This window comes from Anolis sagrei, chromosome 7, assembly GCF_037176765.1.
Source record: "Anolis sagrei isolate rAnoSag1 chromosome 7, rAnoSag1.mat, whole genome shotgun sequence".
Lineage (NCBI taxonomy): Eukaryota > Metazoa > Chordata > Lepidosauria > Squamata > Dactyloidae > Anolis > Anolis sagrei.
Window position 1 is genome coordinate 35,040,326 of NC_090027.1, and position 27,486 is coordinate 35,067,811.

At 42.1% G+C, this 27,486-nt stretch overlaps 1 protein-coding gene across 13 annotated transcripts in view; it reads right to left on the reverse strand.

Annotated features, from left to right (window-relative positions):
• The window catches only part of GRAMD1B (GRAM domain containing 1B), a 279,261-nt gene that overhangs the window by 52,350 nt on the left and 199,425 nt on the right, over positions 1 to 27,486 (reverse strand). For 6 of the 13 annotated variants that reach the window (XM_060787699.2, XM_060787698.2, XM_060787695.2 and 3 more), the window contains 4 exons: positions 20,945 to 21,155; positions 14,613 to 14,633; positions 8,770 to 8,793; positions 5,737 to 5,757 (listed from right to left, as the gene is read on the reverse strand). In XM_060787699.2, coding sequence (XP_060643682.2) covers positions 5,737 to 5,757; positions 8,770 to 8,793; positions 14,613 to 14,633; positions 20,945 to 21,155 — 277 coding nt within the window. The remainder of the gene's footprint in view (positions 1 to 5,736; positions 5,758 to 8,769; positions 8,794 to 14,612; positions 14,634 to 20,944; positions 21,156 to 27,486) is intronic. The other 7 variants (XM_060787708.2, XM_060787697.2, XM_060787700.2 and 4 more) reach the window with 2 other exon arrangements.

Here is a 27,486-nt window from a genome sequence, read left to right on the forward strand (position 1 = left end):
TAAGAGGATTTTTGACAAAGACTGAGGAAAAATTATCTTTTTTGTTGGGACTATAGAAGAAACTTTTTCTTTATTATTGGGGTGAAAGGAGGAAGAACGGAAATCAACCTATTATTATTATTATTATTGTATTTTTCCATATTTTTTCTCCCTCTCTTTTTCTTTGGTTCTGTTTCTTTTCAGTATGTGTATTGTGTTGTATTGTAGTATAATGAATAAATTTTTTTTTTAAAAAAAAAGAAAGAAATCTACCAACCAGCACCTGAGATTTTCCATAATTTAGGGCCCTTCTACACAGCCATACAACCCAGAATATGAAGGCAGTTAATCCACAATATCTGCTTTCAAATGGGTGATCTGAGGGTGATTCCAGACAGCACTAAATTGTGCGCTTTAGTCAGGGACAAAAAAATCCCGGGACCTGAGAAGTTGTCCAGTAACAGACCTGTTGGTCCCAGGATTTCGGCCTCCGTCATCCACACTTATTTATTTACAGTATTTATATTCCTCCCTTCTCACCCCACAGGGGACTCAGGGAAGATTACAATGTACATATACATGGCAAACATTCAATGCCATAGACACACAACATATATAGACAGACACAGAGGCAATTTAACATTCCAGCTTTTTTTTTTCTTGAGGGCATTTTGGTCACTAGGGGAGCTGTCCCTTCACCAACCATTTGTGACACTGATGAGGTACTTCCTCATTCTTTGCATGCTTTCTGGAGATTTTTATGGCCTCGTAAATTACTTAAATTTGCTTCCCCGAATAAGCGGTACCTAAATTTCCTACTTGACAGATGAAGCTGTCTTCGGGCTGCAAAGGCCGACAGCAAGCTACACAATTCGGTCAGATGCTCACTCCGACCCAGGCTGGCTTTGAACTCATGATCTTTCGGTCAGTAGTGATCTTAATGCAGCTGACTCCCTGCCAGCTGCACCACAGTCCACTTGCTGCTCTGTTGCAGGATTTTGTTGCCCCCAAGATGGCCACCATGAGACTTCCCCTGAAAATGTTGTGGTTTTTTATTTTTTTAAAGCTTAAGCGAAGATGCGAATCAAAAGTTCCATTTGTGCAGACAGGGTGTTGTTCCAGATTATGTATGTCTGTTCCTGATTGCTCTTATTGTGAAAAGATGTACAACATTGACTAAGGGGCCACAACTTTGTCCTGGCCAGAGAAAATGAGCCCTCCACACATTTTATGACATTTTCAGCACACAAAGTGTTCGCCTTCTACTCAGCTTCCACCTTTTTTTTAGGAACCTACCAATCAGAAACAGACATCTAAAACTTGGGAACAAACCCAGAAAAAAAAATCTGTGGCTTTCCAAGTGCAGGGACATACAGACATTCGAAGATGCGGATTTTCGACTCAAAACTGGGATATTCCCAGACCTGAAAATCTCATGTTTTTTGCCGTTCGTAGCAATTGCTTCCGTGTTTACAAGGAATGACATTTGGCCACCCTCCTGTTTGCTGCAGGAACTCCTGGGATAAAGGTAATGTCTGGATGGACCCCGGGTCCACACTGCCATATTCGATGTGGATTTTATACAGCTGTATGGAAAGGGCCTCAGTTGCAACTCAGGGCCCTGAGATACAAGGCTCTTGTAAAGACAATATATGAACATCAGCAATTTTGGGTTCAGGAGCTTCCTTTAGTTTTTATTCAAGCCATTTCCATGCTCGAGTCAAGAGTACAATTTTGGCATTATACTATATGGTTACATTGGCAGCTCCTGTCCTGGCTAAGGGCCTCAGTCAACTTTGAGTAATTCTCTCTACTTTGCCAGTCCATGTGGCTCTAGGTCAATGACCGGACATAGGACAGGAAAACTTTAGATCCAATACTGAAACTATGACTAAGAACCAATTCATTTCCTGGTTTCAAAGGTACTATGGATGAAAATAATAGGGAAAAGTTAATGATATTGGCTGAGAAAGAATTAAGTAAAGAGAAAAGGGTAGAGTAAAGCTCAAGGAGAACTGCGTACCTCCCTAGTATGTGGTTCTACAGAAGGACAGGTTGCCTAGTTGTAACTGTGTTTCTTCGAGCGATCATCCATGAAATCACACAACTGCGGTATCACCCAGTTGTGTGTTTCACTAAGACCTTGAAGAAGAACCACATTTATTCATCTTGACTGATGAAAGGAAAGAAGTGTATGTAACTAGTTAGGCATACGTGCACAAAAGTTCCTCATCTGTCTGCTTTTTGGCTCTTACAAGCATATACACAGAAGCCTTGTTGCAGGCTAGAAAACATGCAAAGGAAGTGAATTTTCTCAAGGAAGAATGTGCTGCACAACATTAAGTTTCTTAATCTAGGAATCTTATTTTATTTTGTGTCAAGAGCACTGCATAGAATATTGTAAAGCAATGCTTTTGGATTGGAAAGATTAGCTGTTTACAAGAAACGTTGCCCAGGGGACGCCCAACTATCTTCGCACCCGTATTTTTCCTGATGAACCTGTGCAATCTTTAAGATCTTCTGTGGAGGCTCTCCTCTCACTCCCATCCCTGTCACAAGCGTGGTTGGTGGAGGCAAGAGAGAGGGCCTTCTCGGTGGTGGCCTCCCAGCTCTGGAACTCTCTCCCCAGGGAGATTAGGCTGGCACCCACCCTGTCCACCTGTTGTAAAGATCTAAAAATGTGGATGTTACACTGTGCTTTGGATCAGACAGTTCCCCAGATAATTTTGGCCCCCAGCTATGACCCAACATCTAGTCCTTGCACTTTACTAGTTTTCCCTACCTGTAGTTATAGTGCTTGTTGGGACTCAGCCTGTGTGTGAACCTGAGCCTGAATCTCTGATTGTATTGCCTAATGCTGATGCTAATGTTGATGCTAATGTTGATGGACCTAATTTGGATCAATGAGGACGAGGTTCAAGATGGAGACACTTTGGGCAATAAAAATCCTACAGGCTTTGATTTAGAGGCTTCAGGGGGAAAGCCAAGTTCTCATGAGAAAGTTTCTGTCAGACCGAGAGAAGAAAATTCACTCCCTTTTCCTCCTGGCCCGAACTTGCAAGATAACTTGACACCCAGTCGGGTCAACGATAATAGTCGCAGTTTGGAGATAAGCCAGAACCGCAGGGAGGCTCAATGTTTACGCTGGTCCAAGAGACTCCGACAACTGAAACCAAAGGTTGGAATTAGCTGGAATCAGTTTCTGGGATTTAAGAGTGCCTGTGAGGGAAATTTCCTCCTTCCTTCCTTCTCTTCCTCTTCCCTTCTTCCCCGCCCCCTCTTCTTTCCCTTCCTCTTCCTCCCCTTTCTTCCTTCTCTACCTATACTTGGACTGCAACTCCCAGCAGTCCTCCTGATCATTCAATCTACCTACCTACCTATCTATGTGGGGGGTTTCTGGGAGTTGCAGTCCAGGAATAAGAATTTGGTAATATGCAGGGATTGGGATGCTATCAAAGAAATCCAAGGAGAAGAAAGCTTGCAGTTTGGAAGCAGTACATTTTGACCGTCCTCCTCTCCTAAAGGGCCTGGTCTAGGGGATGCTGGGAGCTATAGTCCGGAAGAGAGTGTGGATATGCTATTGTGTGTTTTGTTTGCCAGGGGGAGTAATTTTATACATGAGCTGTAGCATCTTTTTGCTTTTGGATGTTTAAGTCCCCTCCGCTATGTTTTATAGTGTTTTATGAGTGATGGTCACTCGTTGGCCTGATAGGTGTCTTGTGTCCAAATTTCATATACATTTCTCCAGGAGTTTTTGAGTTGCATTAATCCCACAAACGAACATTACATTTTTATTTATATACTAACTGTCCCCTGCCACGTGTTGCTGTGGCCCAGTCTGTGTATATGTGCTTTGTGTGTATATATATGTGTGTGTGTGTGTGTGTGTGTGTGTGTGTGTGTGTGTATGTGTGTTTTCTTATATATGTGTGTGGTTTTGTGCATACATTGTAATTTTTTAATGTTTTGGCTTTTTACGTCCCTTCTGCTGTGTTTTTCAGTGTTTTATGGGTGATGGTCACTCGTTGGCCTGATAGGTGTCTTGTGTCCAAATTTGGTGTCTTGTGTCCAGTGGTTTTTGAGTTATGTCAATCCCACAAACAAACATTACATTTTTATTTATATAGAAAATTATTTTATTACTCAGTCTTCAAGGAGGCTCTTTCTGAGGAAGCTGACTGGACAAGATACCAGGAAAAAACAACTCAACAATCTGGTTTGGAGCCATGACAATGACACGGATGTGTCCTCTACAAATGCAGACAATTAATTTCACTCCTCCTTTGACACTACGAGCAATCAAACCACTACCTCTAATTAGCCTCAATTTCCCATTTTGTCCAAACCAAGGGAAACAAACCAGTTTATTTAAACCAACTTGAAGCCATAGTGGTTTATAGCTTTGACTGCACAGGCTACAGGCAAAACTCTAGTTCCTATCTTAGCTTAGTAAAACGGGCTTTTGGTACTTTATCTGCAGTCAAACAAAAACATGAAGGGCTGTTAGCGAATTTCACATCGTACACCCCCCCCCCCCCCATTGCTTTCTTCAAACACAAACAATAACTGTCAGACATTGGACAGAATGCCCCACCCCTTAAGCATATATTATTGAGGTCATTGGGGTATATAAAACATAATCCAAAGAGGGCGACTAAAATGAGTTGGCCTAGGGCTGAGAAGAGCAGTATACAAATATAGTAAATAAATAATTAATTATCAAGGGTCTGGAGAACAAGCCCTATGAGGAGCGGCTTAAAGAGTGGGGCATGTTTAGCCTGAAGAAAAGAAGGCTGAGAGGAGACATGATAGCCATGTATAAATATGTGAGAGGAAGTCACAGGGAGGAGGAAGCAAGCTTGTTTTCTGCTGCCCTGGAGACTAGGATGTGGAACAATGACTTCAAACTACAAGAAAAGAGATTCCATCTGAACATTAGGAAGAACTTCCTGACAGTGAGAGCTGTTCAGCAGTGGAACTCTCTGCCTCGGAGTGTGGTGGAGGCTCTTTCTTTGGAAGCTTTTAAACAGAGGCTGGATGGCCATCTGTCGGGGGTGCTTTGAATTCAATTTTCCTGCTTCTTGGCAGGAGGTTGGACTGGATGGCCCATGAGGTCTCTTCCAACTTTATGATTCTATGATTCTAAGGAAAGAGAATAAAACAGAGAAGTTCTGCTTGTGGCCATGGAAGCTTTTACAACTATCTAGGTTTGAGCATTGGGCTAAGACTCTTGAGAGTAGGGGTGTGATTCCACACTGAGCCTTGACAACCCATTGGGTGATATTGAGCAGGTTTGATACTCCCTGCCCCAGAAAACCCCATGAAAGGCTCTCCTTGGGGTTTCTGTAAGTCCAAAATGACTTGAAGGCACACAGCAAGAAATGGAGCTCTTCCTATTGTGCCAAGTAAGTGCAAAAGGGAGACAGAAAAATCCAATAAGCAAAGTAGTATATTCCAAGTTGGACCCAAACAATCAATACATGGACTATTTCATATCTATGCCTTCCTGTCTGATAGTAGTTGCAATGTATGATCGATTTACGTGCAAGGTAATCCACGGCTGAAGTAGTAGTCTGTTGGTTTGCTAAGAAACCCTTCTTTATGAAGTCAGTACTGGCTGCAATTTCTCCCCATGCCGCTTATTTAAAATCCCTGCGTCCAATGAAGTTGCAAGATCTCATGTCCATCCAGCTCAATTCGTTCTCCTTCCCTCCCTCCCTGCATGCATTGAGTGATAAAGAAAACTGAAGTACTTACATTGTACCAACTCTGGCTTTTCTGTAAGGACAAAATAAAACAAAAAAGAAAAAGTTAGTATGGACCTTTGGCACTAAAGAAAAGAAAAAGAGGAACGAAGAGAAAGGTTTAGGAAAGTGTTATAATAAACTTTGGTAAACGCAAAGGTGGGCAAATTGCAAAGAATGGAATTTGCAGGAATCTACAATGAAAGTTTAAGTGTTTATCCCACCAAAGCCAACATGGATCCCAAGTTACCAATTGAGTAGGAAAGCACCCCGAACACCCACAGAAGGATACTGTTACTCATATACTTAAGTGTCACATCTAACCTGGAACTGCCAAGCAATGATCGATTAGCAATTGTCTTGGGATTTTTGCAATAAATTCGCAACTGAGCCAAAGTGGAGAGGGAAAACGCATCACCACAATCACGCCTAATATCCTAAATCAGGCATTCCAAAGCTAGAAGGCATGGACTCCATTGCAAACTTGGGCAGTGTCTTTAGGTTTATTTTTTCTCATATTCAAAACGCAGCAAAGCTGGGCTGTTCTTTCAGGATAAACATAGGATGCATGCTTCCTTTACAGGCTTGATCCTGCAATTCTTACATGCATCACAAGTTCTTGGGCAGCTTAGTAGGCTAGAATTATGGAAAGGCAGCCATTTATAAGTCACTAGCCAACCCCTGCCACATGTTGCTGTTGTCCAGCCTGTGTATGTGTGCGTTGTGTGTATATATGTTTGTGTATATGTGTATATATGTGTGTTTGCATGTATACAGGTGCGGGATACAGGGAGCACACCACTCCGCTGTTACTCGAACTCCACTGGCTGCCGATTAGCTTCCGAGCACAATTCAAAGTGCTGGTGTTAACCTATAAAGCCCTAAACGACTCCGGCCCTGTTTACCTCTCCGAACGTATTCTCCCCTACGAACCATCAAGACCACTAAGATCGTCTGGAGGGGCCCTGCTCTCGGTCCCTCCGCCTGCACAAGCACGGCTGGTGGGGACGAGGGACAGGGCCTTCTCGATGGTGGCCCCTCGACTTTGGAACTCCCTGCCATTAGAGATTAGAACTGCCCCCTCCCTCATGACGTTCAGGAAACTAACAAAGACCTGGTTGTGGAACGTGGCATTTGACAACTGATTTAATTCTTTGCCCACATGAAAGGAGGATGATGAATGTGATTGTGATGGTGTTGGACGATTTGGCTCTTTTAACTAGGATGTTAATATTTTAATGTGTATGGTGCTGATATTTTAATCGTGTAATGAAGTGGCATTGTGTTGTTATTGTATATTTTTGGTATGTTAACATATGTTGTGAACCGGTCCGAATCCCTCTTTGAAGGTGAGAGGGTCGGTATATAAAACCTCGAAATAAATAAATAATAAATAAATAAATAAATATGGTGTGTGTGTGTGCGTGTGTGCGTGGTTTTGTGCATGTGTTGTAAAGTTATTTTTTTGCTTTTAAAGTCTCTTCTACTGTGTTTTTATGAGTTTTTATGAGTGATGGTCACTTGTTGGCCTAATACGTGTATTGTGTCCAAATTTGGTGTCAATTCGTCCAGTGGTTTTTGAGTTATGCTAATCCCACAAACAAATATTACATTTTTATTTATGTAGACTAGCTGTCTTCTGCCACGTGTTGCTGTGACCCAATCTGTGTATATGTATTTTGTGCATGTATATATGTGTGTATATATGTCTGTATATATGTGTGCTTGCGTGTATATATGTGGTTTTGCACATGTGTTGTAATGTATTTTTTTGCTTTTTAAGTCCCTTCTGATGTGTTTTTTAGTGTTTTTCTGAGTGATGGTCATTTGTTGCCCTGATATGTGTATTGTGTCCAAATTTGCTGTCAATTCATCCAATGTTTTTTGAGTTATGCTAATCCCACAAACGAACATTACATTTTTATTTATATAGATTGAGCAACATACCTACATCTTAAACCATAGACTGGATTCACTAAACCAGCCTGGCTCACAACAAAGAACATAAAAAACCTAAAACAGTGATGTTTCACTTACTCAAAAGGCAATTTTTTGATATCTAGATTCCACTCCTATTTTATTTAGATTAGTGACTCCTAAACTCTGGTTCAGGATTAGGACTTCCACTTTGGCCGTGGCCAGCAATTCTGAGGTACTTTTCTGCAGCTTGAGGATGTCATCCATGTTTTATTTATGTGATTGTATTGTGTCTTTTCTTTAATATTATTTACTTTTGAATATTTTGAATTTTTTTTGTTTGTTTTTGGACTCTTCTTTCTAACAGAATATGGAATGTCGTCTGAAAGATAAACCAGAAATGCTCTTAAAATAAATCTATCGAGTGGTCATTTTTAGAGGGTGGCAGTCCATCTCAGGCAAAATGTTGTACATAAATTGGGCCCTTGGTATCTGCAGTGGATACCAAAATCTATTGGTTTTCAAGTCCCATTATGTGCAACAGAAAATTGGTTCCCCTTATATAAAATAGCAATATCAACATTTGCCTTCTGGAATTGTTTCTGAATATTTTCAAGCCATGTATAGTTGATGGAGGTGCAGCGGGTTAAACCGCTGAGCTGCTGAACTTGCTGATCAAAAGGTTGGCGGTTCAAATCTGGGAAGCAGGGTGAGCTCCCCCTGTTAGAACCCAGCTTCTGCCAACCTAGCAGTTCAAAAACATGCAAATGTGAATAGATCAATAGGTGCCGCTTCTGCAGGAAAGTAATGGCACTCCATGCAGTCATGCTGGCCACATGACCTTGGAGGTGTCTGCGGACAACGCCGGCTCTTCGGCTTAGGAATGGAGATGAGCACCACTCCCCAGAGTCAGAAACAACTAGACTTAATGTCAGGGGATACCTTTATCTTTACCTTATACTTGATGGATTCAGAACACATTCACCACCCTGCCCTGCCCTCCCACCCAAATCATGCCATTCTAGCCCACTGCTTTACCTAAGAATTGGAATAACAAGGTGACAGTCTAAAGGGAAAAGTGGAGAACCGACAGGAGGAGAACACAGAAAAGATAGAATCAAGTCCTTACTTTGATTAGGTTTAATCTGTCATACTGGAAAAGAAAATCATTAAACATTAGCATAGGCGAAAAAGAAATACTATATATGTCTATTTATATAGGATATAGGATGGATAGCATCTGCACAAGAGGACAAAGGAAAGGACTACAGACAAGGAACGTACGAAGCTACACTGGCACAGGAGGAAACATCATAACTACGCCATTGCATACAGCTCTACAGCTAAGCAGTATCTTCCAATGGAAAGACAAGAGCAGCTCTCTCCATCCTTGAATACGGAGCTGCCATCCAGCTGAATGCAAGTGAAAATACTGCATAGGAAAGGTGTGCTCAGCTTTGGCTGGGTCTGCATTGCATACTCTGCAGGCTTCTCATGCAATCCAAGGATGGTGCCTCCAACATCCCTCCATTTGTTTACACCATCAAGGGTCAACTGTTTGGTACAAAGTGAAGGTGGGTCAGGAAACTGCAAGATCTGTGTTTTTCTCTTACTTCCCTTCCGTTCGATGTGATGGCACGAACAACCAGGAAAATAACCATCTCTAATCTTTGGAAGTGAGTGGAATGCTGAATTCTCTAACTATCTCAAGAAACATAGGATGTAATGACAGTTTTGTTCTCAAATACCCATGGTATACTATGACTGCAACTTCAGCAGCAAAGTACTACTATATATATCTGTACTTGGATCAGTACTGCTACCTCAGGTTACTCTTCCTTAAGATGGAGTAGTGGACAGTAAAATGCCGATACTCTTCTACTAAAGGGTCCACTTGTACATATAGTATTTTGTTATTCCCGTTTCCAGATATTGATGATTTACAAAAACTATCCATGACTGAGATTATAAAACATGCCCAAATACCCACTGTCATGGAACGCGTGAAATTAAAAATATCTCCAGAATGTCCAGCACAACTTCTGCCAATATAATCATGCTGGAGAACCTACAAAAACCTACCTCACAACATCTGAAGATGCCTGCCATAGATGGAGGTGAAACGTCAGGAGAGAATGCTTCTAGAACATGGCCATATAGCCCAAAAAACCTACAACCCTACAAAAACCTATGTAAGTCTTCTCACTAGGAATTTCTAGATCCACCGGAATAACTATGGTCAACTTCTGCCAGAAGTGGGCCACAAAAGTGTGCTGGAGGATCTAGTGATTCCTAGAGAGAAGATATTAATCTAATCCACAAATAATCAAATCCACAAAAGTTTAATCCACTAGAGCAGAGGGCCAATTGCAATCCACAAAAGGACTATTTCCAAGCATTGGGTTCACCTACCTAAGGTGAGTAAGACGTAATCTCACCCAAATAACTCAGTTATAGCAGGAAATGAAACCTTCTTAGATCGACCCTTTAAATATATTTGGCCCAACCATCAATCCAGATGAATCTTCACATTAGACCGGGCAAGTACAAGCTTTCTAATTTGAGAGCCAAATGCTAGCACTCCATGTTAGGAGGACTGGCTGCCCAGTGATGGAAGGGAAGGAGGGAAGGAGGAAGGAAGGAAGGAAGGAAGGAAGGAAGGAAGGAAGGAAGGAAGGAAGAATGAAAGGGAGGAAGGGAGAAAGAGGGAGAGAGGGAAGGAAGGAGGAAAGAGGGAAGGAAGGAAAGAGAAAAGGGATGGAAGGAAGGAAAGAAGGGAAGGAGGAAGGGAAGAGAGAAGGAAGAATGAAAGGAAGGGAGAAAGAGAGAGAGGGGGAAGGAAGGAGGAAAGAGGGAAGGAAGGAAAGAGAAAAGGGAAGGAAGGAAGGAAGGAAGGAAGGAAGGAAGGAAGGAAGGAAAGAAGGGAGGAAGAATGAAAGGGAGGAAGGGAGGAAGAGGGAGAGAGGGACGAAAGGAGGAAAGAGGGAAGGAAGGAAAGAGAAAAGGGAAGGATGGAAGGAAGGAAAGAAGGGAAGGAGGAAGGGAAGAGAGAAGGAAGAATGAAAGGAAGGGAGAAAGAGGGAGAGAGGGAAGGAAGGAGGAAAGAGGGAAGGAAGGAAAGAGAAGAGGGAAGGAAGGAAGGAAGGAAGGAAGGAAGGAAGGAAGGAAGGAAGGAAGGAAGGAAGGAAGGAAGGGAAGGAGGAAGGGAAGCTAGAAGGAAGGAAGAATGAAAGGGAGGAAGGGAGGAAGAGGGATAGAGGGAAGGAAGGAAAGAGAAAAGGGAAGGAAGGAGACAAGGAAGGAAGGAAGGGAAGGAGGAAGGAAAAAGACAAGGAAGGAAGGGATGAAGAGAAGGATGGATGGAAGGAAGGGGAGGATAAAGGAAAGAGAAAGAAAGAAAGACAAAAAGGGGAGGAAGGGAGGAAGGAAGGCAGGCAGGCAGGGGAAAGATGGAGGGAACAGAGGAAGGTAAGGAGGAAGGAAAGAGAGAAGGAATGAAAGACAAATGGGAGGGAAGAACAAAAGGATGGAAAGAAGGAACGAAAGACAGATTGAAGGATGGAAGAGAAGGAAGGAGGAAGGAAAGAGAGAAGGAAGGAAGGGTAGGATGATGTGAGAGAGGAGGACCTGAGAAAAGAGCCCATGGGGCCGCATCCAGCCCCCGGGCCTGGGTTTGGCCATACCTACATTAGACTAATGGGTTTCTGGCCCAACCATTTCTCCTGGCAACAAAAAAATAACTTGCTTTGCACACCTGATGCTGCTTCAGGCAATTCCCCTCTGAATAAATCTTCCCAAGAAAACCCCATGACAGGTTTGCCTTAGCATTGCCAAGGGCTAGAAATGACTTGAAGGCACACAACAACAATGAACTCAATTGCAAATCTCATACAGATGCACAGGTGTGACGATGTGTAACTTTTATTCTTATGGTTATGTGTTGTTTAAACATTAGTTAATAAATGGTAAGTATGTAGGATTATATTTTGTTAGAGATGGTGACTTGAGCAGAGTTGCCATAGCAACGGGGGCGGAGCCAACTATCACTTCACGGGGCAGCTGTTTGAAAGTGGCAGTCTGTGACCGGTAGAGTTACAGGGAAGACTGATTTCTCTAGTGGGAGAAACAGGGAACTAGTCTGTGACCAAAGAGTTACAGGAGAAGGTAGTTGATCCTGTGGTGTGTGAGAAACCATCAGGAATACTATAGTTAGAGAACTATAGGGAAGACTGGTTCTTTAATATTAAGAATCAGGGTTTGGCTGGGAGCCAATTCTGTTAAATAAGCCTTTTAGCTTATTTGTTTTATTAGGACAGTTGTCTAGGAAAGATACATCTGCTTATAGAAACCTCTTAAAGTCTGTACCTAAAGTTACTCATGAAACCTTACTAATATAACCTATCAAGATTTGTGCCTCTTGTGAAGAAACAATCTAATCTGTTATACCTTGCTTGTTCCAATAAAATTGTTACTGTTCTCCTCAAGTCTTGCCTGATACAGTTTCTCCTAAGTCAAACAGCCTGCATAAGTAGAAAAACCAAACCAGGGACATTAAACGCTACGCTATCAAATAAATAAATACTTCTGTAACTAATAGTCCCTTTATAAACCAGCTCCTAAGTTGATGCTGAGAATTACAGGGCTTCCTCACACATTTGGTGGCAGTAATTTTACGCTCCTTCACAACAGACTCTTGGGTAACTGAGAATACAGGGTGTCCGTAAAGTCTCTCTACCACTTCTGTTGGTTACCGATGGCCCCAAGTTTACATGAAAGACCAATGAGCATTGTAACAAGGACACACAAAGGACTGGGTTACAGCATTGGCAGGTGCTGCAAGTATACAGTTGGAACATTATCTATAGTGATAATCTGGAAAGTGGATTGCCCAACAACCAAAACAGAGAAACAAGGCTCTTGAGGGCCACTTGATTCTGACTCAGTGCTTTCCACAAAAGCACCACTCTTTCTGATCCTCAGATTTCTCACGCATACGATAGTAGGTCCTCCACTTTCTCAGGGATTAGAGGCACAAGACAAAAGTGCTAAAGATGCAAATGAAAAACATGTCTTTCTAAGAATCTCGATCGCCACCAACACAATTATATGTCATCCACTGTAATTTTAGAGTCAGTGTCTAGCACGGTCACAATGGAAGAGGCAGAGATTGATAGAGAGAATATACAACTCAAGCCCATGAGTAATCCAATCCACAAAAGGTAAACCTGTAAATGTGGATAGTACACTATATTTTGCGCTTTAATCCTCTCCCTGCACAGATAAAAACAAGACCCCTCTGCTTCAAGAGCAAAGCAGTGGGATTACAGACAAACATATAGAACTAATGTGGTGTAGCAGATTAACCACATTGATCTGGTTTATATGAGTTTAGACTGCAATATAACCCAGTTCAAATCAGTTACTGTATCTATTCGAGTGTAAGTCTAGTTTTTCAGCCCCTTTTTTAGATTGAAAAAGCCCCCCTCAGATTATAATCAAGTCAATGTTATTTATTATTTTCCTCTGTAATTAGTACTATTTTTATTACATGTATTATTATTATTACATTTACATTATTATTTATTTATTTATTTACAGTATTTATATTCCGCCCTTCTCACCCCGCAGGGGACTCAGGGTGGATTACAATGTACATGTACATGGCAAACATTCAATGCCATAAACACACAACATATAGAGACAAAAATAGAGGCAATTTAAGCTTCATGAAGGTATGCTCGAATTCTGGCCACCAGGGGAGCTGTTGCTTCACCATCCATTTGTGACACTGATGAAGTACTTCCTCATTCTTTGCAGGTTTGCTTGAGATTTTTATGGCATCGTAAATTAGTTAAATTAACCTCCCCGCGTAGGCGGTACTTAAATTTCCTACTTGACGGATGCAAGTGTCTTTCAGGCGGCAAAGGTCAACAGCAAGCTACACAAATTTGTCAGACACTCACTCTGACCTGGGCTGGCTTCGGACTCATGACCTTTTGGTCAGTAGTGATCTTAATGCAGCTGACTCCCAGACCACTGTGCCACAGCAGGCTAGGAGATATTATTTTATAGTTATTATTTTACTCTATTATTGTTATTATACTTATTATTTTACTCTACTATTATTATTACATTTATTATTTTACTCTACTTATTATTATTGTTATTATATATATTATTTTATTATATTATTACACAGCATATTATTTCAGAACACAGAAATGCTGAACCACTCTCACAACCACCATGTCAAACTACACAGAGAAGCCATTGAAATCCACAAACATGTGGACAATTTCAACAGAAAGGAGGAAACCATGAAAATTAACAAAATCTGGCTACCAGTATTAAAAAAAAACTCGAAAATTACAATAGCAAAACAACAGAGAGGAAACAAACAAGGACATCTAATCACCTCTCAACAAAAGATTGCCCCAGGCACAACCAGGCCATCAAATGCTTATCAAGGTGGTCAGTTGAAACATTCACACCTAGCTCCAGCAGACAAGAGTTCTTTGTCCCACCCTGGTCATTCCACAGATATATAAACCCACTTTCCTAGTTCCAACAGACCTAACTATCTCTGAGGATGCTTGCCATAGATGCAAGCAAAACATCAGGAGAGAATGTCTCTAGAACATGGTCATATAGCCCAAAAAAACCCACAACAACCCAACTATATATCTGCTATATAGTCCAATAATTTGCCATTGCACACAGACTGCACATTGGAGATACTATGATGGAGCTTTCTCAAGAAGGATATTTGTGGGTGTGTTTCAAAAAATAATAGTCCTACACATACGCAGTAGTGGAGTAAATACACTCCCTTTGTGAAAAGGCAGTGAGCATTCGTTTGGCTCAAGGGCACGTGTTTGGAAACCACAGCAAGGGAGGGGCTCCCTCCAATGGTACAGTAGTGTCATAACTACCCACAGAACCAGAAGAAGCTTGCTGAGCATAAGCTCTTACGTTTGGAAAAGATGAAGCCCTCTGGGATGAGAAGCAGAAAGGAAGGAAACAGAACAAATGAGAACCAAGATTCTGGCAAACATTCTCATTTGGCGAACTGAATCTTCTTCCAGCACACACACAAAAAGTCAATAGCTAACTGAGTACATGAATAAAGCCATGTCAGAATTAACTTGAGAAACTGCAAGTCACTTCTGGTGTGAGAGAACTGCCCATCTGCAAGGACATTGCCCAGGAGCCCCCGATGGCAAAACGAGTTAAACTGCTGAGCTGCTGAACTTGCTAACCAAAAGGTTGGTGGTTTTAATCCAGGGAACGGAGTGAGCTCCCGCTCTTAGCCCCAGCATCTGCCAACCTAGCAGTTCGAAAACATGCAAATGTTAGATCAATAGGTACCGCTCCGGTACCAATGGGATTTTGGCCTACATAAATAGGAGTATAGTGTTTAGATCCAGGGAAGTCATGCTCCCCCTCTATTCTGCCTTGGTTAGACCACATCTGGAAAACTGTGTCCAATTCTGGGCACCACAATTGAAGAGAGAAATTGACACGCTGGAATGTGTCCAGAGGAGGGCGTCTAAAATGATCAAGGGTCTGGAGAACAAGCCCTATGAGGAGCGGCTTAAAGAGTTGGACACCGCTCCAGCGCCAATGGGATTTTGGCTTACATAAATAGGAGTATGGTGTCTAGATCCAGGGAAGTCATGCTACCCATGCTCTATTCTGCCTTGGTTAGACCACACCTGGAATACCTTGTCCAGTTCCGGGCACCACAATTGAAGAGAGATATTGACAAGCTGGAATGTGTCCAGAGGAGGGTGACTAAAATGATCAAGGGTCTGGAGAACAGACCCACTATGAGGAGCAGCTTAAAGAGCTCGACATGTTTAGCCTGAAAAAGAGAAGGCTGAGAGGAGATATGATAGCCATGTATATATATGTGAGAGGAAGTCATAGGGAGAAGAGAGCGAACTTGTTTTCTGCTGTCTTGGAGACTAGGGCACAATGGAGCAAAGACTTCAAACTACAGGAAAGGAGATTCCACCTGAACATGGGGAAGAATTTCCTGACTATGAGAGCTGTTCAGCAGTGGAACTCTCTGCCATTGAGTGTGGTGGAGGCTCCTCCTTTGGAGGCTTTTAAACATAGGCTGGATGGCCATCTGTCGGGGGTGCTTCAAATGCAATTTTCCTGCTTCTTGGCAGGGGGTTGGACTGGATAGCCCATGAGGTCTCTTCCAACTCTATGATTCTATGAAGGCAATGGCACTCCATGCAGTCGTGCCAGCCACATGACCTTGGAGGCATCTATGGACAATGGCAGCTCTCCGGCTTAGAAATGGAGATGAAAACCAACCCCCAGATTCGGACATGACTCGACTTAATGTCAGCGGGAAATCTTTACTTTTACCCTGCTAAGGACATTGCCCAGGGGATGCCCGGATGTTTTACCATCCAGTAGGAGGCTTCTCTGATGTCCCCACATGAGAAGCTGGAGCTGACAGACAGGGCTCACCCTGCTTCCCAGATTCAAAGCACCCTACTGGCACAAGGATTTTACCCATTGCATCACCAATAAAGGCTGCCATGGGAAGAATGGGTTCGCCAACTTCCACCTCCCTGGCACATGAAGATGCTCCTCTCTCCCCAAAATTTCCCATGGATATATTTGTGCAGGAAAACAGATCTAACAAAAGTCAGACACTTTTGTGCAAAGTACATTAATTCCAAGAATACGTTGGGAAATGAGGTAATACATGGTTATAAATGGTTACAGTGTGCAGATTAAAATTTGAGTAACCAAAAGGTAGAAGTTGATAGTTTTGGGGGGGGTCAATAGATAAGGCACTACACCTAGTTGCAGTACTTGACACTCACATCCCTTGTAGACTTATCTACAGTCCATATACCATGTAGAGTATTTTTAAAAATATGCAATCTGTTCAAATTTCAAAAGTAACACAGTTGTCCCAATTGCTCACTCCAAGATCAACTTCCAGAACTGCCTTTGCTATGTCTTTGCAACTTCCAGATCTGCCTTTGCTAGGGGCCAGGCTGGTAGCACAGCTGGTTAATCAGCTGCAATAAATCACTGCCGACCGAAAGGTGGCAAGTTTGAAGCCTGAGTTGGGGTTGAGCTCCCAACTCTTAAATAGCTGTTAAAAAAATAGCCCAGCTTACTGTTCACCTAAGCAGTTTGAGAACAGCTGTGCCATGAGTAGAGAAATTAGGGACCACCTAAAGCGGGGAGGTTAATTTATGACACCTTTAAAATGTCAGAGAGGAAGAAGGAAATATTACGATCAAAAGGCTCGGTGTCATAGTGGATAAAGCAACAGCTTCCCCTGTGGCAAAATCAAGCAACCTCCAGGATCCAAAGTGGAAGAAACTGCTGAATTACCTCTGTCTTGTATGTTTTGTATGTCTTGTATGAAAAAATAATATTGAATGTTTGCCATGTATGTGTAGATTGTGATCCGCCCTGAGTCCCCTTCGGGGTGAGAAGGGCGGACTATAAATACTGTAAATAAATAAATAAATAAAATAATATGTGTACTGGCCATTAATAGAGGAGCTACATTCCTTTGAAGTCACTCTATCATGAGTACTCATTTTAAAAGTGTTAAGGAGGACAAGGGTCTGGTATGTTAGAAGATAACGGATCCTGTCAAGTTGATCCCATGAGAGATCTGAATGTTAGCTCTGGGTTTGCCCAAGTATTTATTAGGCCCCTTCCACACAGCTGTATAAAATCCACATTTAACTGGATTATATGGCAGTATGCTCAAATAATCCGGTTCAAAGCAGATATTGTGGATTATCTGCCTTGATATTCAGGGTGGAAGGGCCCTTAACCCGCTGCTAAGATTTGAAGGTGGCCACAGAATGGAGGCTAATGTACCCCCATCCTTTGTAATCAGTAGTCATTACCACGTCATAGACCACTTGCTGAAAGGTTACCATTCAGGCGTATAGAGGAATGCCCATGCATGACTGAGGACATCAAGGAAAACCCAGCTGCATGGCTCAAAAGCATCTGGACACAAGAGGGAAAAGGAAGCAACCACCAACATCCCCACAGAAAAACTGGGAGAATGTCTGATGCAGGAGGAGAGGTGTCCACGAGAGCAGGCAGGAGGTTCTTGAGAACCTCAGATCAATTTGATGGAAGGGTGGACCACAGAGGAGAAAGAAAGGCCTACTTTGGAGAGGTGCTTGTGTGACTAAAAGCATAATAGAGCATGCAGAAAGGGGAGAATGGAATTAAACTCACAAGCAAAGAGAAAGAACAAATAGGAAAGACATTACAACCACCGTATCCACAAGGCTATGTTTCGTGAGCCCACCTCCCATCCAAATGAATAACTGAAACCGTGGATAATAGAATATATAACTAAAATTGTATTGGATTACACATCCAAACAAAAAATGTCTCGGTGCCTTGGTTTTTAGACATGTTCTTGGGATTATTTGGGGCACTGATTCAGAAAATTGCACTAGAAAGAAAACATCAGCTATAGTTCCTTAGATATGGTTATCATGGTTTCCTATGGGAAACAGGTGCCATGTTTAGAATCAGCATTTAAGACACCAAAATGTGTGCTGGCCAGTGATAATTAGATTATTCTTGGGCATTTTTTAAAGTCTTACTTCTGCTGCAAGTTACTTCTGCTGTGCGAGAACTGGCCATCTGCAAGGACATTGCCCAGGGAACACCCAGATGTTGAATAGGAAGCTGGAGCTGACAGATGGGAGCTCACCCCATCTTGCGGATTTGAACTGCTGACCTTCAGGTCAGAAGTTCAGCTGGCACAAGGGTTTAACCCAGTGTTTCTCAACCTTTTTGATGCAACAACCCCTTCATACAGTTCCTCATGTTGTGGTGGACCACACCCATAACATTATTTTCATTGCTACTTCGTAACTGTAGTTTTCCGATATGCAGAATGTATTCACTGGACGAAATTTGGCACAAATTCCTGAAATGCCCAAATTTGAATATTGATTTATTTTATTTGTTGATTATATTACTAGCTCTACCCGCCACGCTTTGCTGTGGCCAACCTTCCCTCTTTCTCTCCTTCTTTCCCTCCTTCCTTCACTCCCTCTTTCCTTCCTTCCTGTCTTTCCTTTTCTTCTTCCTTCCTTCTCTATCTCTTTCCTTCCTCCCCCTTTTTCTTTCTCTTTGGCTGTCTCTCTTTTCTTCCTTCTCTCTTTCCTTCTTTCCTTCCCTCCCTCTTTTTCTACATCTTCCCCCCTTCCTTCACTCCCTCTTTCCTTCCTTCTTTCATTTTTCTTTCCTTCTCTCCTTCCTTCCTTCTCTAACTTTCATTCCTTCTCTAACTTTCCTTCCATCCCCTTTTCTTTCCCTCCCTCTTTCTCTCCTTTCTTCCTTATCTCTTTCCTTCCTTCCTTCTCTCTTTGCTTCCATGCTTCTTTCTCTCTTTCCTTCTTTCTTTCCCTCCCTCTTTCTCTCCCTTCTTCCTTCTCTATCTCTTTCTTTCCTTCCTTCCTTCCTTCCTTCCTTCCTTCCTTCCTTCTCTCTTTGCTTCCATGCTTCCTTCTCCCTTTCCTTCTTTCTTTCTTTCCCTCCCTCTTTCTTTTCTTTCTTTTTCTTTTTTTCCTCCCCTTCCCTCCCTCTTTCTTCCCTTTTTCTGTATTGTCATTTATCTTTTCATCATTTGGCTTTTGGGGGCTTTTAAGTCCCTTCTGCTGTGTTTTTCAGTGTTTTTATGAGTGAAGGACATACATTGGGTTGTTAGGTGTATTGTGTCCAAATTTGGTGTCAATTCCCTCGGTGGTTTTTGAGTTCTGTTAATCCCACAAACGAACATTACATTTTTATTTATATAGATATGCCGCCCTTCTCACCCTGAAGGGGACTCGGAGCGGCTTACAAGATATATATAATACATACAATATATTAAATAATTAGCATAGTACAATATCAGCATTATAAATTACTATATTGTAATACACCATTATATTGCAATATTATTAGTAATATTACATGCAATATAGAATATATAATTATAATATTGTATTATTATTAGTAGTATTATATTGTATTACATTATAATATTATAATTATGATGGGGTCGGGGGGACTGATTTTGCCATTTGGTAGTTGTATCACCTCAAAGGGGACTCCGAGCGGCTTACAAGATATATATATATATATACACATACACATACACACATACATACAATATATTATATTATTAGCATAGTAATAGAGTTTGTCATAGAGTTGTAGTTGCTGGGATTTATAGTTCATCTACAATCAAAGAGCATTCTGAACTCCACCAATGATGGAATTGAACTAATCTTAGCACATAGTACTCCCTTGACCAAGAGAAAACACTGGAAGGGTCTGGTGGCCATTGACCTTGAGTTTTGGAGTTGTAGTTCACCTACATCCAGAAAGCACTATGGATTCAAACAATAATGGATCTGGACCAAACTTGGCACAGATACCCAATATGCCCAAATTTGAATACTGGTGGGGATTGATTTTGTCATTTGGGAGTTGTAGTTGCTGGGATTTATAGATCACCTACAATCAAAGAGGATTCTGAACTCCACCAATGATGGAATTGAACCAAACTTGGCACACAGAACTCCCATGACCAACAGAAAATACTGGAAATGTTTGGTGGGCATTGACCTTGAGTTTTGGAGTTTTAGTTCACCAACATACAGAAAGCACCGAAGACTCAAACAATGATGGATATGGACCAAGCATGGCACAGATACTCAATATGCCCAAATGTGAACACTGGTGTAGTTTGGGAAAAATAAGACATTGACATTTGAGAGTTGTGTTGCTGGGATGTATAGTTCACCTACAATCAAAGAGCATTCTGAACCCCACCAATGATAGGATTGGGCCAAACTTCCCACACAGAACTTCTATGACAAACAAAAATATTGTGTTTTCGAATGGTCTTTGGTGACCCCTCTGACACCCCCTTGCTACTCCCTTAGGGGTCCCGACCCCCAGGTTGAGAAACGCTGGTTTAATCCATTGCACCACCGGGGTTCCTATATAACATACCACAAAACCTAGACGGACCTAGATAGTGTCACCGCAAACACTTCTATGGGCACGGGAGGATATATTTTGGAAAGTAGGTAACCATAGATATTGAATTCATGGATAATGGAGCTGTACTGTGCATCTCTTTCATAGTTCAGAGGGAGCCATTTGAGAACTTCCCTAACCATTGGATTTTTGCTTTACTTTGAAATATCCAGATTTGAAGAAGTGAAAGAGAGAAACCGAGAAGAGAAGGGGAGACAAAGAGATCCCCAAGGCAAAACGATACTCACCTTAGAATTCTTGGCCCCGCTACGACCTGATTGGGAGGAACAGCTACGCTGGACGCCTTGCTCTGGCGTTGAAGGGGATTTGTCTGAAGAGTGGTCTGAACCTTTCTCCACCATGGTGTCTCCTTGGGGGTCCTGTGGCGTTGGAGACCGGGAGCGTTTGCGCAGGATAGGGGAACAAGCAGGAGTGCTGCGGTTTGAGTTACTGGCAGTGCTAAAGGGAGAAAGGGAGAGAAAGAGGCAAGTCAATCACCAGCACAGAAATACAGCAAAGCGCAGCTATAGCATGATGTCTAGGACATGACATTTGAAGACTTCAGAAGGGAAGATGAATCAGGACTTCCCAATTCTGGCTACCTAGTGAGACTCTGAGCACTCTATGATGCCCCCTCTAAAATCATGTCTGACTGCCTAAAAGAAGGAACCCAAAGGATGAGTGGAAGATGGGATGGGGATAATGGGCTACAACAATAAGCAAGACCTCTTAATGCTGACTAATTTGATTATCCATGTTATCACACTGGGACTTTAAAAAGTGGGCAGCCTCATTTTTCTGGTGCCTGCAAAATTCTGGGAAATGTAGTTTAGGGTGGGGCCTTTTGTATGCTCAGCTAGAGAGGTCCTTGCTTCCCAAACTACATTTCCCAGAATTTGGCAGGCACCAAAAGACCAGGGTTGCCCACGTTAAAGCCCCAGCGTGATAACTAATTTACAAGGCCATAAAAATCTCCAGCAAGTATGCAAAGAATGAGGAAGTACTTCATCAGTGTCACAAATGGTTGGTGAAGGAACAGCTCCCCTGGTGGCCAAAATTACCCTCAAGAAAAGCTGGAATGTTAAATTGCCTCTGTGTCTGTCTATATATGTTGTCTTCTTGTCCTGTCAGGAGCAACTTGAGAAACTGCAAGTCGCTTCTGGTGTGAGAGAATTGGCTGTCTGCAAGGACGTTGCCCAGGGGACGCCCGGATTGATGTTTTTATCATCCTTTTGGGAGGCTTCTCTCATGTCCTCGTATGAGGAGCTGGAGTTGATAGAGGGAGCTCATCCGCCTCCTGCGACCTGTCGGTCCTCAGTCCTGCCAGCACAGGGGTTTAACCCACTTCACCACCGGGGGCTCTTATATATGTTGTGTGTCTATGGCATTGAACATTTGCCATGTATATGTACATTGTAATCTGCCCTGAGTTCCCTGCGGGGTGAGAAGGGCGGAATATGAATACTGTAAATAATAAATAAATAAATAAATAAATAAATAGCATATTTTAATTTAACATGTCAAAAGGACAGTAGGCCACAAATCACTAATAAACACAAACTTAATCATGATCTTATGTAAAATATTCTTAGTGCAGTGTTTCTCCACCTTCCTAATGCCGTGACCTCTTAATATAGTTCCTCATGTCGTGGTGACCTCCAACCGTAAAATTATTTTTGTTGATTCTTCATAGCTGTAATTCTGCTCCTGTTATGAATCATAATGTTAATACCCAATACGCAGGGTGTATTTTCATTCACTGGACCAAATTTGGCATAAATACCCGATACCCCCACATTTGAATACTGGTGGGGTTGGAAGGGGGATTGATTTTGTCATTTGATTGTTGTAGTTGCTGGGATTTATACTTCACCTACAATCAAAGAGCATTCTGAACTCCACCAACGATGGAACTAAACCAAACTTGGCACACAGAACTTCCATGACAAACAAAAAGATACTGGAATGGTTTGGTGGGCATTGACTTTGAGTTTGGGAGTTGTAGTTCACCTATATCCAGAGAGCACTGTGGACTCAAATGATGGATCTGGACCAAACCTGGCACGAATACTCAATGTGCCCAAATGTGAACACTGGTGGCGTTGGGGAAAATAGACCTTGACATTTGAGAGTTGTAGTTACTGGGATTTATAGTCAACCTACAAACAAAGAGCATTCTGAACACCACCAACGATACAGTTGGGCCAAACTTCCCACTCAGAACTCCCATGACGAACACAAAATACTGTGTTTTCTGATGGTCTTTTGTGACCCCTCTGACCCCCCCCCCCCCCTGACAACCCCAGGGGTCCCAACCTCCAGGCTGAGAAACACTGTTCTAGTATGTATATTCATACTCAAGTCAGTGATATATTTATATCTAAATTATGTTGTCAAATGGAGAGGAAGGTAAATCAAACTGTCCATTGTTTTACAAAGGTAGCAGTAAAAATAGGTTCAGTCCAGTTACTTGAAATTAAGATCCACTGAAATCAAAGAGCAAGGTCGATCAAGAGAATATATGTCTATTCCGTTAAAAAAAAGACAATGGGAAATGAGGAAGAACACTACTGACGGATAGACTGATTCAATCAAGGAAGTCATGGCCTTGGGTTTGCAAGAATGACCTCAGCTCTTGAAGATCTCATAGACTCATCAAGATTCAAAGCCAACATGATTAGAAATAACTATTTAGGCTGCATTAGATCTAATAACATATAACACTGTGTTTATTATCTTTTTAATATTTATTTATTTATTTCCGTCACTTCTATCCTGCCCATATCAGCCCAAAGGCAACTCAGGGCGGCGTACAAATCGGCAACAATTAGATGCCATATATAAAAATACATACATCGGTTAAAAGCAAAAAATCACATCACAATACATTTAAAAAACATAAAAGCAATAAATAAAAAAACTATGTCTTCTTGTTCAATTCCTCAACCATTCCATCATCTTAGCTGTTCCTAGTCCATATTCCATTTTGAGTTTATCTGGTCATACTGAAGTGCCAAACACTTGCTCAAAGAGCCAGGTTTTCACTCTTTTTCGAAAGGTCAGCAGGGAGGGGTCTGATCTAATATCCCTAGGCAGGGAATTTCACATCTGAGGGGCCACCACAGAGAAGGCCCTGTCTCTCGTCCATGCCAGACGTGCTTGTGAAGGAGGCGGGATCGAGAGCAGGGCCTCCTCAGATGATCTCAAGTTCCTGGAAGGTTCATAGGGAAAGATGCGTTTGGATAGATAAGCTGGGCTGGAACTGTTTAGGGCTTTATAGGCTACAGCCAACACTTTGAATTGTGCCTGGTAGCAAACTGGCAGCCAGTGGAGCGGGCACAGCAGAGGAGTTGTATGCTTCCTGAGCACAGCTCCTGTTAGTAACCTGGCTGCCGCATGCTGGACCATTTGAAGCTTCCGAGCAGTTTTCAAAGTCAACCCCACGTACAGCACATTGCAGTAGTCTATACAGGATGTAACCAGTAGGCATGTGCAATCCATGGTTCTAAATGGTTCTAAAGTATTTACAAAACTAAAGTTCTGGTTGTGAAAACTAGGGGGCGCTGGTGCTTTGCTTCTACATTGTTGCTAAAGTTCTGGTGGTGAAAATTTCAGAACTCTAACAAAACTTTCAAAATTTCATTATTTCATTAATGGTGATTTTTATGACACAACCTATTAGGAACTGCCATTTATAATGAAATTGTGTAAGTTGTGTTAAGAGTTCTGAAAGTTTCACCACCAGAACTTTAGCAACACTGTAGAAGCAAAGCACCAGCGCCCCCTAGTTTTCACCACCAGAACTTCAGTTTTGTAAGTACTTTAGAACCATTTAGAACCATGGATTGCACATGCCTAGTAACCAGAGCGTGGACCACCGTGGCCAAGTCAGACTTCCCAAGGTACGGACGCAGTTGGCACACAAGCTTTAACTGTACAAATGCTCCCCTGGTCACAGCCGAAATACTGCCTTTTATTTTGTACAACACCTGAAATCATAAGCTCCATTTTAGATCAACTTTGTATTAGAAGATACGTTCTGAAATGTTGTTTCACATCTGACCATCATTTGATTTGCCAGATCTACATCCGAAAGCTGACCAGTCAAGTTTAAGGAATCACATAGGCATCCTTTGCAAATTATTTTGGCATGCTCATTTGGGTTATTTCTGGCATGAATGCAAATGCACTAACATTCACACAAAACCAAGCTTCTGCACAGATGTGCTCATCTCTTGGAGGGTATGGCATGCACATGCATGAATGCTTCATTGTTCAAATTAAACTAAAAAGAGAACACTCATATATTCAAATGTAATCTTTTACAACAGATTCATCTTACATACAGTAGTCCATAAAGAGGAATTGATTAATCAGGTGATACACATGTGTGTGTTAAGCCATGTTTTATAGGAAACAATGGAGGACCTCCTCGTGGCAACACCAGAGGCACTCCAAGTGGCCAGATACTGGTCAAAGGACATTTAATTAACTACCAAGCTTGCAAATTTTGTGTTTTGTCTGTTTGTTTGTTTCTTTTATTCTGTTAGAAATGTAATACCATTGTCTGGTTGCCCCTGACACAATAAATAAATAAATTAAATAACCTATGTGTATATATTTGTGTATATGTGTATATATGTGTGTTTGTGTATATATATGTGGTTTTGCGCATGCGCTGTAGTGCCTTTTTGATTTTTTGGCTTTTTAAGTCCCTTCTGTTGTGTTTTTCATGTTTTATGAGTGATGGTCAGTTATTGGCCTGATAGGTGTCTTGTGTCCAAATTTGGTGTCGATTCATCCAGTGGTTTTTAAGTTATGTTAATCCCACAAATGAACATTACATTTTTATTTATATAGATTTCTCCTGGAAGATAAGTTTGGTCATGTCAGGAGCGACGAGAAACTGCAAGTCGCTTCTGGTGTAAGAGAATGGGCCACCTGCAAGGATGTTGCCCAGGGATGCCTGGATGTTTTGATGTTTTACCATCCTTGTGGGAGGCTTCTCTCATGTACCTGCATGGAGAGCTGGAGCTGATAGAGGGAGCTCATCCGCACTCTCCCTGGATTCGAACCTGTGACCTGTTGGTCTTCAGTCCTGCCAGCACAGGGGTTTAACCCACTGCGCCACCGAGGGCTCCTAAGATAAGTTGATGGCTACTAACTCAGCTTTAGAAAGAAATTCAGCATGTTTATGATGGATCTTTAGTTGGCTAAATAGAACTGTCTTGATTTAGACTAGAGGCAGTACGCAACTAGCTGTGAGTGGAAAGGTTGTTGGAAACAGCACAAAATCCATGGTTCCTTGTGAAATGATCCAATATCACAACCCGTGAAAGAGAGAGCTTCACTGAATCTTATGACATCTGAATATCAAGTCGACTGTGCTCCAAAACAAACATTTCGTCATTGCAACAATTCCTCCTTGCTGCCCTTCTCAATAGCTCCCAACCTCATCTTTCAAAACCTTTGCTGTTCCCTGTTCAATCCCTGGATTTTGAATCTGTCCCAAGAACAGCCATGACAAATGCCTTCTGTTGTTCCCATAGTAACCAGGGCTTGTAAAAGAACCAGGAATCCACGCTTGAAATGACAAAACAGCTTGACCCACTTTGAAAAAAAATATAATAATGCTTTATGAAACTAAACGGCCAGAGAGTCGCAGAACCCCAGACGACCGTCCCTCTCAACAGTCTGAAGAAGCTCCACAATGGATGCACAACATACAAGCTGGGGATGGCTTTCGGTTGCAGGACTTGGGACAAAATTAGCATCTGAAACCTTAGGTAAAGGATGTTCCTGGCTATCAAGGTTGGAGGGGGAAACCAGTAAGGGGAACTGGCAATACACTGGGAGACTCCTTCCATCTCATGCAATTCAAATGATATAGTGAAGTTAAAATATCACAGTCCTGCCAGGAATATAGCCACTAATGCTAGATCAAGCATGAGCAAACTTGGGCCCTCCAGGTGTTTTGGACTTCAACTCCCACAATTCTTAACAGTATCAGGCCCTTTCCTTTCCCCCCTCAGCTGCTTAAGGAAAGGGCCTGAGACTGTTAAGAGTTGTGGGAGTTGAAGTCCAAAACACCTGGAGGGCCCAAGTTTGCTCAAGTTTGCCCAAGTTTGCTCAAGTTTTCCCAAGTTTGCTTAAGCAATTGAGGAGGGAAAGAAAGGGTCCTGAGGCTGTTAGGAGTTGTGGGAGTTGAAGTCCAAAACACCTGGAGGCCCAAGTTTGTTCAAGTTTGCTCAAGTTTGCTTAAGCAGACGAGACAGGAAAGGAAGGGTCCTGAGGCTGTTAGGAATTGTGGGAGTTGAAGTCCAAAACACCTGGAGGGCTCAAGTTTGCTTAAGCAGCTGAGGGGGAAAAGGAAGGGTCCCGAGGCTGTTAAGAGTTGTGGGAGTTGAAGTCCAAAACACCTGGAGGGCCTGACTTTGCTCAAGTTTGCCCAATGTTTTAAGGCTTTGTATGGTTTTTTAAAATTATTATTTCATATGCTATTATTTTTAATAGAATTTCTTGATGGTTTGTACTTGTTATAATTGTTGAGGCATCAAATTGTTGTCAATTTGTGAGCCGCTCCGTGTCGCCTTTGGGCTGAGAGGGGCAGTATATAAATATAGCTAGTAAATAAATAAATAAATACATAAATAAATTTTGCTCAAGTTTGCCCAAGTTAGCTCACGTTTGCCCAAGTTTGCTTAAGCAGCTGAGGGGGGAAAGGAAGGGTCCTGAGGCTGTTAGGTGTTGTGGGAGTTGAAGTCCAAAACACCTTGAGGGTCCAAGTTTC